Source organism: Elgaria multicarinata, chromosome 2, assembly GCF_023053635.1.
Source record: "Elgaria multicarinata webbii isolate HBS135686 ecotype San Diego chromosome 2, rElgMul1.1.pri, whole genome shotgun sequence".
Classification (NCBI taxonomy): Eukaryota; Metazoa; Chordata; class Lepidosauria; order Squamata; family Anguidae; genus Elgaria; species Elgaria multicarinata.
In genome coordinates, this window is record NC_086172.1 from 136,806,744 (window position 1) to 136,822,822 (window position 16,079).

Below are 16,079 nucleotides of genomic sequence, written 5' to 3' on the forward strand. Positions count from 1 at the left end.
ATTGCCATGATCTATGCACTGGATGGCTACCTCATGGCCTTTATTTTACTACAGCCAATGGGCTGGATCTAGATTTAGTCATACTTAACTTAGAGTAATCCTATAAAACCATGACTAACTGAAGCCCCTTTGGTTTCAGTAGGTTAACTCTCAGAATGACTTGGGGATTATCTACACCTGCAGCCTGTTTGCTATGGAAGAGGGATGTTTCCGATTGCTCCCCGCTTCTGCAATCGCCACTCACAGGGCACACCTGCCCATGGGGCAGAGGTGTTTTTTTAAATGACTCATGAGGCATGCTCAGGAGCATAGACATGGACTGCTCCTGTGCAGAGTATAGCTGCATGAAAACACACACAAATAAAACACACCTGGCAATGAAACACACTGATACCTATGGGCATGCCCTTCATAGCTAATTAGCTGTTTCCTGAGCCCACAACTCATGGCAAGCAGCAACAACATCACAAAGTGGGGGGGCACACCACACACATACTTTGGAATGGAACCGAGACAGACAGAAAAACTGCAACAAAAGCAGCCACGGAAATTCCAGTATAACTGAGAGGTGGAACCAAGATCACCGCAGAAACAGGTGAACATCATGTGCCCCATGTGATTCAATCCTGCAGTAAATGGCTGGTGTAGACTCCCTCTAGGTCTGGATGCAACCCAAGAGGTTTTTATTCAGATCTGCCCCTGATGAATGTTGCAACGGATCTGTTGGCTGAGAAGGACTCTAGAAGAAGAATTAAGTTCTTCTCCCCACCCACCTGGGGATCTACTAATCCATTAAACATCTTAACCTGCATGAGTTGTCAAGCTGGGGTGTTTACTCAGCTTACAAACTCATGCAGGTTGAGTTTATAATTTATTTATTTATTTGTGGCATTATATACCACTGAATATAGTAAAATCATGTATTGGCCCATGCGGAGGTCTCTAGCCTGCCTCTTGAAATGGCAGGTTAAAGTTCTTACCAGTCAGCAGTTCTGAAGCACAGGAAAGACTCCAACAAATAGGGTGTATTCCTTCCTCAGGGCAGCATTGCCTGCATGACAAGAGCTTAAATGCCAGCAGGTGAGAAGAAGTCCTTGCAGCCAGCTGATAGGCTCAGAAAGAATCCTAAATTCACACAAACATAATGACTGAGTTCATATGACACAATAACATATGATGGGTTTATTTAACCCATTGTAGGTTATTGTGTCATCTGACAGGAAAGTTTTAAAGTACGATGACTTATTTGCCCTGATAACCCTCTCTGATAACCAGTGGCCTTCAGAGTGGGTTATTTAACCCAAAAGGAGTTATCGTATTGTCTGCTAGGCACGGTGCATTAATTTCCCCACCTACAGACTCACACGGCAAAAGTAGCTGCCACCGCTATTCTTCATGGGCTTTCTCTGCATAATGGAAAGAAAGCTACTGCAGTACTGGGAACAGCTGAAAATGGCGACTGTGGTGGTGTCAATGGGTGAAATGTGCCACTGCATTTTAGCGAATGAGAGAAGTTGTGCTACTGCAGCATTGGGAATAGCTGAAACCACGTCAATGGGTGAAATGGCGGCGTCAATGGGTGAAATGAGCAAAACTTTAATAAATGAGCAAAAGAGCCCTACTGCAATTTTGGGAACAGTTACAGTGCATTTGGATGGGAAGGTTAAACAGGCTAAAACACTGCAAGGAAAGGTGGGATGCCAGCACGTTTGGGTGGAGGACTGCAGCAGGTCAGGGGGTGGGGGGATAGGTCAAATCACACACAGCGCAATCATGCACAGTAGCTTATTCTCCCATTCGTGTGGAGGGGCATCGCGGACTATTTAAAAACTAAGCAATTGTGCATAGCTTGTTAAGCTATCATAGATTAAAGTGACATCTGAACTTGCCCAATGTCACTGTTCCAGGAGAAGAGGCAAGAAGGGATCATCTATGACTCTCCTCCTAGAAAGCAACTGTGAATTGTGTATGGACACATGCTAGTTTGGTGGTAGAAACTCTTACGACGTTGTTTTCTTTCCTCGTCTAATAACTTTCCCAATTAACGGAGTCATGAAAGGGGTCTGTAGGACGACAGTTCTAGAAAATAGAAATAACTGTACATATTGCCCATTGCTGTGAAATATTTTCAAGCTATGTAAAGAAAGCAACCAAGCGAACAAATGAGAACATAACCCACCAGATCCAATTTAAGTGAAATGCTTTCCTGGGGGACTTTGCATCTACTTCAGGCAGTTCTTCAATCTAGAGATTTTTTTTCTTTCTATTACAGAGCCTGGGAGCTAACTATTTAGTGAACAACAATCAATTACCCAAAGTGGAATCACGGATGGTTGGTGAAATACTTTGCTATAATGCTTAACCCAAGCTAAAGCATGCATTCCTTTTCTTTTTGTCTGTCAAACAGGATTTCATGGGTGTGTGTATCCTATGCATGCGTTTTGATGTTACATATATTTCATTTGAAATAAAGAGCCATTTTTTTCTGCTTCTTTACATTTGAATTGTAGAATTCCATCCCCAAGGGCCATGAACAACAAACACATTTTAAAAAGGACAACAACCCTCAATCCCCTACTGTGCTCTTGTTTTTTTCCAACCCCCCTTCTTCTCTACAGTAGTTTACTTTCAAATCAATCACAGCGTGGGTTTAGTAATTTCAGTGGACTGGTTCAGCATTGCTTCAGAAGTCTGCTTTAATGTAATGTGAATTCTTTTCTGAGACTGGTGATAAAAGAGATGGGGGTAGTAGAGAGGGCACCAGGAATACTCCAGACATATGGTAGCGTAACCGTCAAACCAACGGAAAAGCAGCACTGCCCTAAATCAACATATTGAAGCAAAAATTGCCTGGAGCATGTACAAGATGCAGCATTTGAATGCAGACAAAATAAGACAAGGCATTGTGCTAGGTCCAAAAGCAATGTTTTGTGTGAATGAATTCATATTGAAATATCCCAAAATGTCTTCTCACATTTCATTGCACTTTCTTTGCTGAACGCAGGCAGCAAAGGCTAGCCCTGCCATTAGACAAGAATAAAGCGTGCGCTTCAGGCAACAGTGTTAGGGTGTCTGAAAAAGGCGGCAAATCATTAGTCATTTACGGTGCAATCCTATACATTTCTACTCAGAAGTAAGTCCCATTGAATTCAATGGGACTTGCTCCCAGGTAAGTTATTATAGGGTTGCAGCCTTGGGTTATGGTTGTTGCTGTTGTATTTTTGCTGCCAGAGAGGAAGAGAGCTGTTTATGGGATTTTCTGCCTCATGTATCAAAATAACTTGTTTGAATTTGGTTTGCCTTGATTATGCATCTTAACTTGAGGGGATGTCATTTGTTGCTCTGCCTCAGGCAGCAAAACGTCTTTGTACAGCCCTGTGGTTATGTGTTTAATTTGCCAGGTGCCTGGTCAATATTACAACAAACTTCGTAGCCTTTTTGATGGTAGTTCATGACTCATATGATTATTTAGATTTTTCATAGAATTTTTAGTGTACCAGATAAATTACACATGGGGATATGGTGACTTGTCCAAACTACCCAGTGAGGTCCATGGCTGAATGGGAACACACACATGTATGTTTCCCATATACAAGCAACCATTCTAGCCACTGCATAATACTAGCTCCCATCTTTTAAGAGGCATGCTATATTTTATAATAAAATTGACATGCTAAAAGAGACAGTTCATTTTTGAAATTATGTAACTTTCTAACACTGGGGAAAATTCCCTCTTCTTTTTGTCTGAAATTATTGACCAAAAAGAGCATGCTTTATCTTCACTTATTTATATATAGGTTTTCATATGCTTCACATAGTTTGAGCTTATGTACATGAATCTGTAAATTGTTCACAAGAGGTTTGTTGTGAGAATTTAATATTTATCCTTTTCAGAGTCTTTAGAACATTGACTATTTCCTTTCCTGGCTTTGTGCATGTAACTCTTTGAGCAGGGTGACCATATGGAAAGGAGGACAGGGCTCCTGTATATTTAACAGTTGTATAGAAAAGGGAATTTCAGCAGGTGTCATTTGTAAACATGCAGCATCTGGTGAAATTCCCTCTTCATCACAACAGTTAAAGATGCAGGAGCCCTGTCCTCCTTTTCATATGGTCACCCTAATTTTATCAAAGCAAGTATACAGCTTTATCTCATTGGGCATGTCTACACATATGGGTGTAGCAGGAGGGAGGGGGGAGGATCGCAGACTTACCTGCTTCTGCGATTCTCCCCCAACATCTAGACGGCTGCATGATGTCTTGGAAGGGAAGAGGGACAACGCAGCTGCCCTTTTTTTTTTTTTAAGAGGAGCCAGTAGTGCAGAAAAAAAGTAAAACAACAACAATCACAACTACCTGCGCCCAACCCCCCTGCCATCCCAGGGATGCCCCCCTCATGGGCATGGAGCCTCCCTGCACACCTCAGTGCCCGGCTTTGCTACTAGCAGGGAAGAAGGGACAACCCGGGAGTGGGGACCACATTGCCCATGCTCCTCGGGATGGTCCTGGGACAGTGGAAATATTGGGAAATCTGTGGTCACAGATATCCCAGGGAAAGTCCCTGGTCGTCCCGGGTTGCCCTCGGGATCCCCTGTGCATTGTATGGATGTGCAGGGATGACCTAGAGACAACCTCAGGATAACTGGCAGGTGTAGACATGCCCATTGACAGAAATCATGCTTTCCTTGGTGTGTGTGTGAGATGCTCAATGATATATGTACAAAGACAATCAGTACCAGGTACCTTACCAACCCCAAACTCCATCCTCTAGTCTTCTTCTTCTGTCCTCAAGGCCCATCCTAACCTACCCCCTCCTGAATATGACAGTTCAATTCTGTTAAAAGCAAAAATATTGAGATGCTTGAAATTGCTTTTCCTGAACAAAAAGCAATAGATTAAGGCCTCTGTTCCATGACCAAATTCTGAACTAGACCTCTCCTGCAAGTCTTCCTTGCAAGACCTTTATCTGAGGTATCCAATCGCTTAGAGTTTTCAAAGGTAAAGACCGCTGTTGTCACAAGCTTCCACTCTGAGCTATCAGCTCTGTTTATGCAAAGCTCATAAGGGCCCAAGAGTGGAGTTTATAAATGGGAAGTTAAGTAAAGTGTTTCAATGGAGTACTGTGTTGTGAAATTAACTTCCTTCAAGAGTAGAGAACATATAGCTAAAAGCAGATGTCCTCATATGGTTTTATGAATAAAGACATAATCTGATGCAACCGTTTCATTAATATGCAGGCAGGCACCAAATGAAAACATAGCAGAGCAGATGGCTTTGAGATCCTAGATGGGTGTTTTCATTTCAGCAGCTAATTATTTAGCTGTTATGGATTAAATCAAACACTGTTTGCAAAGCCCATAGCATTCATCTTTGAAAGAAAGTTGCACTTCGCGTCTTGCACTTGGAGGTGCTATTTTGAAGCATAATAGTTGGCAACCATTGCAAAGTGAAATTACTCAGCCTAATAGGAGAATATATATGGAAAGGTTTTTGCAGACTACTTAAATAGTTGTAAACAAAAGCCTCCAGAGGTAAAGTTGAAATGAAGTTTCTTAGGTCCACTGGATGCTTATCATAATGGAAGAACATTCCCATGGTGTTTGTGAATTGGAGTTGTTGGATGTTTTGGAGATGAAAAGGGTATGTGTCTTGATTCAGAGCCCCATGTGCACTCATTATGCATAGACACATTTCCTCACTCCTCTCCCTTTTAATCTGGTACCTTTTATTCCATGAGCCATGTTGGTAAGATAGGCAATACAACCTTTCTAGTTGAATGGAAATATCCTGTCTTGTTTGGACTCTATTAAATATTCTTTGAGGCTCATGGGGTGACCACTCTTGTCATTTCAAAACCCAGACATAAAATCATAACACGTTGGAAGAGATCTGTGCCAGATCTCCACCTTGTGTCAAATCATTATGAATGTAGAACAAAAAGCAGGAAATAACACTATTAAAATGGTACATGGAATGTGGATTGTGCCCCAACAGTCATCAGTGCATTTCAATACCACTATAAAGCAGTAGTGTAGATCTAGCCCCAGTATTATTTGTCGTTCACAGGTATTTGGGAATTGGAGATTTGTGTACCTGTGTGTGTATGTGTGTGTGTGTGTGTGTGAGAGAGAGACAGAGAGACAGAGAGACAGAGAGAGAGAGAGAGAGAGAGAGAGAGAGAGAGAGATGGGAATGGTGGATAGGAGAGAAACAGACACCCTCTAAAAAGCCAAAATAGTTTGTAGTTCTCTGATTCTGTCATTTCTGACAGTCCAGTCTTATGGAAAGCTACAAGTAGCTTGTAGTTACAATAAGAATACCCTCCACACATTTACCAGGCAAATGGGATGGGCCATAGCTCAGTGGTAGTGCATCTGTTTTGCATGCAGAAGGTCCTAGGTCTAATCCATACCATCTCCAGGAAGGGCTAGGGAAGAATCCTGCCTGAAACCTGGAAGAGCAGGTTCTGGTCAGTGTTGACAATACTGGGCTAGATGGACCAAGGATGAAGGATCTGACTCAGTATAAGGCATCTTCCTACGTTCTGATCAACAAAGCATGATGCACTGAATCTCTCATAGTTCTACTGGTATAGCAGGGTCTGCACGCCACATGTCTCAGAAGCAGCATAAAGTGCATTCCATGAGTGTATAAAACACATTAATTTGGAGGGGGGAAATGACTTCATGTCAATGTTTTGACTTCATGGAAATTCATTTATTCTCTCACATCTTCTCCCATGTGCTCACACTCATCGTTGGAGGAATTCCCAGCTGAGGTATCCTTTGTAGCTAAAGTTGCATTACGAGAGTAGCATAAATGAGCTGGATCTCTGAGACAGGCTGACCCATAATTCCTCAGAGACAGATTAACCTCTCCTTGGCACCCACACACTATAAACAAATAAATATTATGCTTCAACTCTGTCTCAGTCTTCTTTGTGAACCTCAAATGTATAGAAGGTAGAGCAGAGGACATCTTTCTCCTTGATATGACACTGATCGTGCAAGGAGATTTGGCACACACACACACACACACACACACACACACACACTTTACACAGAGGCAGTTCCCTGTCCTTAAGGGACAAACTGACTTTCAAGGAGCATGGGTTACCATTGATAAAATGTATTTTGTTTTTTAAAAGAGACGAGACTGCTTTGACCCCACCAACAATATTGCTGCTTCATTAAGAAACAGCTTGTTGTAAGCCAGAGAAGATCAGGCTAACCTTAATCCTAGAGGATTGTGAATAAAACGTAGGGCTGATTTACTGGCAAAAGTGACACATTCAGCAAAGCACACATTCTAGACAGCACAGCAGAACTTGGGGCTCTTAGGCTGATAAATCCTCAGAAAGAGCTTATCAATGCATACTTGCCTTTTCTCCATCTCTTAGCTTCTTCTTCTACTAAAGCAGACAATCAAAGCATCTGCCCCTTTAATCACTGTTTTTGGGGTAGTACAAGCAGCTGGACAGTATAAACAGAGTCCACTGTAACTCCATTATCTAGCCAAGAGTAATTCTGTAGTTGGAGCTCATCTACCTGGAATACTTAAAATTAACCTATTTTAAAATTTTGAAAATTAACAGCAAAATTAATGCCAGGCAGCCCAAATTGATGCCATCTCAGTGCTGATGTCTGTGCCCTGTGTATTCCTTAAACATCTGCAACCTTGGCGATTATGGTGTGCAATTGTGGCTGAAGTCTTCCACGGCCAGCTCAAGGAGCTGCATTGTTATTTTTCTTCCTTAGCGTAATTAAAAGTTGCTGAGCAGCATGATGGTAGCATATTCAGTGATCAAGACTTGACAGGGATACTACTTTTTACTTTTTATTTTATGTCTGCCATGTATTTACTCCCTCTGCTTTACATCTACGTCTGTATTTCAGGCAGCTAATCATGGACATCCGAAGGCTCTCAGTTTCATCCTTTGGAATAGAGGGGACATCTCCCACCCACCCAGCTTGCTTCTAAGCTACCTATGTGCATCTCCTCCAAAGCAAGCACTGACTTCCTCCTTCCATGGAATTTGGGTAACCTGGGTGGTTGCCTACTACTTTGCCTATATGGTTGGGCCGGCCCTGATGACTCTACGTTAAGATCCAGAGCCATGGAATTATGGTGGTACAAGGTGCCTGTCTAATACCTGATGTTCAGAATTAGACTAATACTGCAGATATCCAGCATCACAGGACAGATTCACCTCGTACTGAATGCTGCTATAGTCTCATCATCCATGAGTGCTCCTCTCTAAGTTGTCAGACTGACACCTCTGTTAAAGGTAGGAGACAAAGCACTAGCTTAAGCTGTTGGAGTAATGACACTTTAGCCTATTTCACATATTACCCAGAGACACAAACTCAGGTCTCCACTGAATATCCACTCTCAGCAAAGAATTTCAATCAGTCACAGCTCTCTGATCAGGACACTTGTACAACATGCAGATTTGCAGTGGAGGCTAGTGGCTCTGATTTTACTAGGACTGTGAATCCACTCTGGGTTTCAGAACTCTACAGAAGCTATCCAAGGTGCTGAACCCCAGCATCAAAACAGTTCAGCATCTTGCACAGCTCCTTTAGAGTTCACAGCCCCACCTAAATCAGAGCCACCAGCCTCCACTGCATGTTTGTGAATGCAAGTTTATTGCATCACATTTTTAGGCATGTAAAGAGGTATGCATATTTAGAAATACACCTCAAAAAGGTAATGTGTGAAGTGGCCTTTTGCCAGGAGATGCACATTCGCCACCACTAATTCAGTCTGGGCTGGTTCCAGGTTATGGAGGCCAAACATGCTTTTGGCACATTCCCCCTCCCCCTCCCCCACCAGAGGTGCCATCAGGGTAAATGCCACTCTCAGAATGAACAGGAGGTCTCCCAAATGCAGCAGGGCTGGCTCACCATGTTTGGAAGTAACTGAAATAATACCCATTATCATGTAACCCCCTGCCCCACCCCCAGCTTTCATAAGACAATGAAGTCAAGAGTCTGTACCACCACGCCCCGTGGGCCCAGTTCTCCCCAACACATCACAGAGAGCGAGAGAGGGAGAGCGTGATTGGGTGAAGAGAGCTGGCTGATCTTTCCCTCTCCCTCCCTCTGAACAGAAGAGTAGGCCCTGTGTTGCTGCTCAGAGAGAGCAAGGCAGTGGAGGCTGATGGTTCAGATGTCAGTGGGGCTGTGGAGACAGTCTGATTTTCAGCCAGAAGACAGAACTCTATCCAAGGTGCTGCACAAAGGTTGGGATTCAGTCCAGCACCTTGGATAGCTCCTTTAGATTAGAGTGGATTCACAGCCCCATTGACATTGGAGCCACCAGCTTCCTGGAGCAAGAATAGGAGCTGCTGTCTCCGCTCACTCATTTGGCTTCCTTGGTCCTGGGTGAAAGGGCAGGCCAGACAGCAGGCATGTACAATGCACAGCCCCCATGCTCTCCCGCTTGCTCACCTGCGCTTTCCCTTTGGGTGCTACAGCAGTGAGGATTAGGCAGTGTGAGAGGACTGTCACTCACCATGTACGGTGGTCAAGTAGATCCTCCTGATGTGGACAGTATAGAGGAGGGGCAGGGGCGAGCACCCCTCCCCATCTCACAATGTGACCCCAACTTCCCCGGGGCTGCTGCATCTCAGCAGATGGTCAGGGATGGGGCCCAGTATAGGCACTCATAGGTGCAGGGGCTCATTGAAAGGTCTCCTTGCCTTACCTGCACCTCTCAGCACCAAGAACCCAGGGAAGCTGGGAGAGTCGGAAAGGATTGCATCTCTCCTGCTCCCAATGTGGGAGCCAAGTGTAGCATCCAACGTTAGTCCTATCACATAGAGGAGACCCACTGAAACGAATGACGCTGAAATTAGTCATGACTAATGTACACCTCATTCATTTCAATGGGTCTACTCTATGCAGCAACACTGGATGCTACCCAAATTCTCGGCGAAGTTGGCCTTCATCGAGAAGGGATGAGGCCCCTCTCTGGCTCACCCCAACCTGACCTGCCAGCAGCGACCGCCCCACTGGGCGCCCTCTTCCTTTGGACACCCGGCCAAGGGCCTGCGTTCTTCATTTGTGGGGTTAGGATGCCGTGATCTGAGTCCCGACGGCCCCCCCCCGTTTTTTCAGGTCCCAAGGAGGCTGCGAGGATCCTCCCCTCCCCTCCCCTCTCCCTTGGCTGGCGATTGCTGGGCAGCCGAGAGAAGGGCCCTTCCCTGCTCAAGGACGCAAGGGAGGCCAATGGATCCAGCCGTGGCGAGGGGATCCGAGGCGAGCGGGGGCTGGCCGGGCGCCCTCCTCCCCAAGGCCAGATTCCCTCCGGTCCCTTCCTCATTACCTGTGCGGCACTCCGAGCAGGGGCGTCTTGGTTCGTATCCCCCCCCCCCAGCAAAGAAGCAGCCGGGCGGGGGACTGGGAGCGGGGGGTGGGGGTGAGCGGCGGTGTGGGCGGGCGGACTGGAGCTCAGGCAAATCCGGCGCCGCGGGTGGCCCTTTTCGGCAGGAGCCCTCGACGGCGCACCGCCGGCGGGGGCGGCGATCCCTTGCCGGCTGTGGCGCTGCCGCTCGGCGGCGGCGGCGGCGGCGGCGGCTCCCCTCCAAGCTGGCCGTGACGCAAGCAGAGCCTACTTAAAGGCGGCCGGAGAGGCGGGCGGCGAGACACTGAAGGCGACCTCCGCCTGGGCAGCGCAGCGCCAGGCGATCGCTGCCCAGGCTGGCTCCCGGGAGCCGCCCTGCCTGTCAGGCAGCCCGGCCAGCGGTGTGGGGGCCTCCCTCCGCAGGGCGGCCGGCCCGGCCGGCAACGCGCGTCTCCGACGCTAAGGGAGCGCCGCCGCCGCCGCTCTGCCGCCGCCGCCGCCGCCGCTGCCCGAGCCTTCGCCTCCAGATGAACCGCGATGGGGGAATGGACCATCCTAGAGAGACTCCTCGAAGCCGCCGTCCAGCAGCACTCCACTATGATAGGGAGGTAAGCCCGGGCGGCCTCGGCTCCTCTCCCTTCCCTTGCCCGGCACCGCTGCTCCCCCCGTCGCCCTCTTTGACCCACCCGCGACGCTGCGGCGGAGACGATAAAGGGAGCAAAATATGGTAGCAAAGCGGCAGTATTGATGCCCCCTCTCCCCGAGCGCCCCCAGTCCAGAAGACCTGGGCTTGGAAGGAATCTCCATTCAGTTCAACGGGAAGTCCGCCGGAGGTCTGCAGCCTCACTGGACACCTTGAACCCCTGAGAGATTTGATTTCCCAGCAACGTCCCCCCTCTCCCCGCCGGTCCCACCCGCGTTCAGCATTCCCAGTGGTTTCTTCAATAAACTTGCTACCTCCACACAGGGCTGCTTCTTCCCCCGAGACACCCACCCGCACCTTCTCTCAGCTACTATTGCTTTATTGCAGAGTTCACTGCTAGTGCAGAGGACACTTTTAACCTTCTATGTAATTCATCCCCCATTTCCCACCCCCGTTGGTTTGCTCATATGAGAGAGAGAGAGAGAGAGAGAGAGAGAGAGAGAGAGAGAGAGAGAGAGAGAGAGAGAGAGACTGAATTCACATTCAAAGGAAACAAAATATATGGATTTGATATGCTTTGAGATTGTAAAGAAAGAAAGAGTGAGGAGGAGGAGAGTCCTTTTTCAAAGAGTCGTTTATAATCTAGCTGGTGATTGCAGCTTGCAAAAAAAGCAAGGGTAAACTAAGGACAAGCAGGGAGCTCCCTTGCCTTGGGTTTGCCTCACTCCTCACAATTATGGTTTACGATGGCTGATCAATATGCTGCATACCATAGGAAAGTGGGAGAGTTGCCACTGTCTCTTATTTGACCAACTTCTGCTCTGCAGCTGAGGTTCAGGGAAGGGGAGGGTGGTGGGTGGGAAGAAGCACAACCCGATGCTTAAAAGTGTCATTGTGGTTATAGATTTTGCCCTACATAAGTCAAACTTAAGATTTGTGTTTGCATAAACTAAGCAAGCATTTCCTTCTTCTTGCTGTAAACATCCGTGTGGAGAAGTGCATTGCTTAGGCAATCACTTTAATCCCCCACCCCTTTTTTAAAAAATCAAGCCACAACAAAAGCTGGGAGGTTCTCTCCAGGCTGAATGAGATTCAGCATCAGCACTGGACAGCTCCACGGAACTCCATTGGAAACAGCCCGGGAGATGTGTTTCCTAGCTCATCAAATCAAAAGAAAGTTAAGAATTGCCCTGCTAGATTAGACCAACTGTCCATCAATTAAATTTATTAGTTTTATAAATTTATGAATCACATTCACCACTTAAAAAAAGGACCCGAAGTAGTGTATGATAAAAAATGTAAAAGCAACTAATGTTTAATACATCAGCAATCATAGCCTCAAATTTGGGTCTAAAAGGCTAGCTCACAAGCACAAAAGCAGTGGGCATAAAAATAATGGACAGAAAAAACATCAGCAGAGGACCAGCAATTAATAACCTGGATTTAAATGTCTTTGCGAATAAAAACGTCTTCACTTGTTTGCAGGGAGGATATAAAGAGGGAGATGGGTGAATCTCTTTTGGGAGGACATCTAATTCCATCTCTGATAGTGGCCAGAAAGTATCAGTAGGGAGGTTAACTAGCAGAGCAAGATTATGACATATATCTTGTCCATTTAGCCCAATGTTGTCAACACTGACTGGCAGCAGCTCTCTAAGTTTCAGGCAGGAGTTTTTCCTGCCCTACCTGGAGATGGCAGGGATTGAACCTGGGACCTTCTGCTTGCAAAGCATGTGCTCTACTATTAAGCTATGGTCTCGGAACATGGAAGTTGTATATCTGGCTATCATGGCAAGGGGCCACCAACAGTCCTCTACTCCATGTGTTGATGCATCCTTTTAAAAACAACACGAAGAACAACTATACTTCTGTACTAGGGGCACCACGCTGTCCCGTGACAATGAATTCCATAGGTTTTTCAGAGATCCTCTCCTGCCTGGTAAATATGCACTCATCCAAACTTTGTTTTGTAGGATTCTGCTGACCGTGGTGGTGATCTTCAGGATTCTTATTGTGGCCATTGTAGGAGAAACTGTTTACGACGACGAACAGACTATGTTTGTATGCAACACCTTGCAGCCAGGTTGCAACCAGGCATGTTACGACCAAGCATTTCCAATTTCTCACATTAGGTACTGGGTATTTCAGATCATCATGGTGTGCACTCCTAGTCTCTGCTTCATAACATACTCTGTTCACCAGTCTGCCAAGCAGAGGGAAAGGAGGTATTCCACTGTCTTTCTCACTCTGGACAGAGACCAGGAATCCATGAAAAGGGATGACAGTAAGAAGATCAAGAACACCATTGTGAATGGGGTGCTGCAGAACACTGAGAACTCCACCAAGGAGGCAGAACCTGACTGCTTGGAAGTGAAGGAAATCCCCAACCCAGCTATCAGAACGACAAAGTCAAAGATGAGGAGGCAAGAAGGCATCTCTAGATTTTATATCATCCAGGTGGTCTTCAGAAATGCCCTGGAGATTGGGTTTTTGGTGGGGCAATATTTCCTGTATGGATTCAATGTCCCATCCATGTATGAATGTGACAGGTATCCTTGTATTAAGGAAGTGGAATGCTATGTCTCAAGGCCCACCGAGAAGACGGTCTTCTTGGTCTTCATGTTTGCCGTGAGCGGCATTTGCGTGGTGCTCAACTTGGCTGAACTGAACCACTTGGGCTGGAGAAAGATCAAAATGGCAGTTAGGGGAGTCCAAGCCAAACGGAAATCAATATATGAAATCAGGAACAAGGACCTGCCACGTATGAGTGTGCCTAACTTTGGCAGGACTCAGTCTAGTGACTCTGCTTATGTGTGAGGCTGTGACTGAATCAGAACAATTGGCTGGGTATCACTGACCTAGCGGACGTTAGTATTAGGGAAAGAACTATGCTTAAGCAATTGTTTCCTCAAACCACCAAGAAAGCCGTTAAGGTACTGGATGTGCACTTTCTAAACCAGATACTAAACTGAGTGCTAAATAAAAGACTGATGAAGAAACAGGTATACAACACCTTCAATCTGGCCTTACAGCTCAATTACTTGCCCCCACCCCCCTAATGATCCAAAGCTATTTGTTGACTGGAGCAACTTTTTGGCCATCATTAGGATGAGTCTATTTTGCCTAAATGATGGAAACGTGTCCAGAATGTTATATTTAAAAAACTGCAAGGAAGCCATTTTTGAGGGTAGGGTTGAGGGCGGGTTTTGCAGCAATATACAAATGCAAGCATGTTTATAAAGGGTGGCCCCACGGGTGGGGGGAGTCTTGCACTGTCCAGGCATATGACCGTAAAGTCCACTGCTACATCTATGGGCTTCATCTCATGGATGCCTGACATTACACTGTCTGTCTGTGTCACACCGTTGACTACTGTGTACTGTTAGCATTTTTCTATCATTGTTTTTGTACGAAAAACAGTTACACAAAAATAGCAGTGCTGAATATAATTTCGCCATTTTTGTTTGTTTGCCTGTGTGCTCACACCAGAGACCTTAATCATCATTATAGTTGTGATCTACCAAATTCATAAATAAATAAATAAAACTGTTCCCTGCTATGCGTGTAAACAAGACGGAATGATCTAAAGTCCAGCCAAGTGGTGTATTTACCTACATTTTAAAAACACTTATACCAAAGGAGCAGAATTTATCGCTATTAACTGTGAATAGATTTCACCGCCTCTTTGCTCTTATTTATATAAGTGCCATTCTTGAAATCAAAGCATCAAACACTGTATTTACTCAAAGGCTTGGCAAGGGGTCCCAACTTGAAACTATATGGCTTTATATTTTCCCTTTGGTTTAATCAAGAGAAACTTTTCTTTTTTAGTTATTGCAGAGGTGTAAAAAGCAGCTGATACCTATATTGATAAAGTAATTGCCTTTTTGTAAAATAGAAAGTTAATTTTCTTTTATATATACATATATATATTAATAGAATTGCATTGTTATATGAAGATGAAATTTATATGGATATCTATCTAGAATATAGGGATCATTATATTATAGCCTCTTTTATATTTATGGCCTGGATAACATCTGGATAACCATTTATAGTTTTGTTTGTTTTTTACAATGCCATGGTGCTATAGTAGGGCAATGTATTTGGATAAGTAGGCAATGCAGTATGATCCAGAAAATGCAGGTTTAACTGTTTGTGTATATATGCATCTATGTGTGTGTATGTCCTGTTTCTGTCCACAACAGCTTAATCATTTTTCATAATATGAGTCCTTCAGGGACAATGAAGGATGTTTTTAAAGTATTATCTGGCTTAATTATTTGGCATGTGTGTAAACACACATGCACACCATTGTGATTATAGGGATGTATGAATCCAAATACACAAACTCATAAGGATTAGTACTAGGAACTGAAAATATCACTGACACTAATTTTAAGTAGCCTGGAAAATTTAGGTTACAGACATTACTCCATTTCTGATTTAATTTAAAGTTTGGTTCCATTATGGGACCTAAAAGCTACTTATGGAAATGGGATCCTCCCCACAGTGGTATCACTAAAACCTTATAGGTCACTGAAGCCTTCCCAAAAAACATCTAACTGGTTGGGCTCTGGCTTATTTCACTTATAGGGAATTTTCACCATGTTTTCTATATGATCCACTATGCAAGAGTACAGAGCACTTCAGGAACTTGAAAGCTCTATTCAGGCATCCAGCCTGAACACATCAGGGCATGAAGTTGTGTATGGGGCACATGCACCACCCCTGCCTCTCAGTGCCCCTGATTGTGCCAGCTCAGCCTGCTCCATTCCTGACCTTATCTGAAACCCAATTCATCTGTTTTGTAGAAGTGGGGAAAGGAGAATAAGTGACTCATACTTCTTCCTTTTGGTGTTTCTACCATACGGTGTGAAGTGTGGAGACCAGGATTCCACCCACTCATAGGAACCATCCCTAAGACATCAGACTGGTCACAACTGAACATTTTTCAGTAAGGGAATTTCAGTGAGGGGATGTGTTTGGATCCCCCCTTCTGAGGTTGGAGACAGCACTCCAATCTCAGAAGGGGGAGTCAGAGGTCCACCCCCTCCTCCTTGCAGCTGGTGTGGAAAGAACTGTGCCA

General features: G+C 45.2%; 1 protein-coding gene across 1 annotated transcript; it reads left to right on the top strand.

Annotated features, from left to right (window-relative positions):
• The first annotated feature begins 10,884 nt into the window (after positions 1-10,884).
• Positions 10,885-13,863, top strand: GJD2 (gap junction protein delta 2). Its single transcript, XM_063118885.1, has 2 exons — positions 10,885-10,955; positions 12,964-13,863. Exons 1-2 carry the CDS (start codon positions 10,885-10,887, stop codon positions 13,805-13,807), a joined length of 915 nt encoding a protein of 304 aa, XP_062974955.1. The 3' UTR covers positions 13,808-13,863.
• Positions 13,864-16,079: the final 2,216 nt, after the last annotated feature.

What these genes read in the sequence shown, in the direction of transcription:
- GJD2 (XM_063118885.1), top strand. Translation starts at nt 10,885, where the DNA reads ATGGGGGAATGGACCATCCTAGAGAGACTCCTCGAAGCCGCCGTCCAG. An exon ending in CACTCCACTATGATAGGGAG is followed by an intron (nt 10,956 to 12,963) that starts GTAAGCCCGGGC and finishes TTTGTTTTGTAG; the next exon opens with GATTCTGCTGACCGTGGTGG.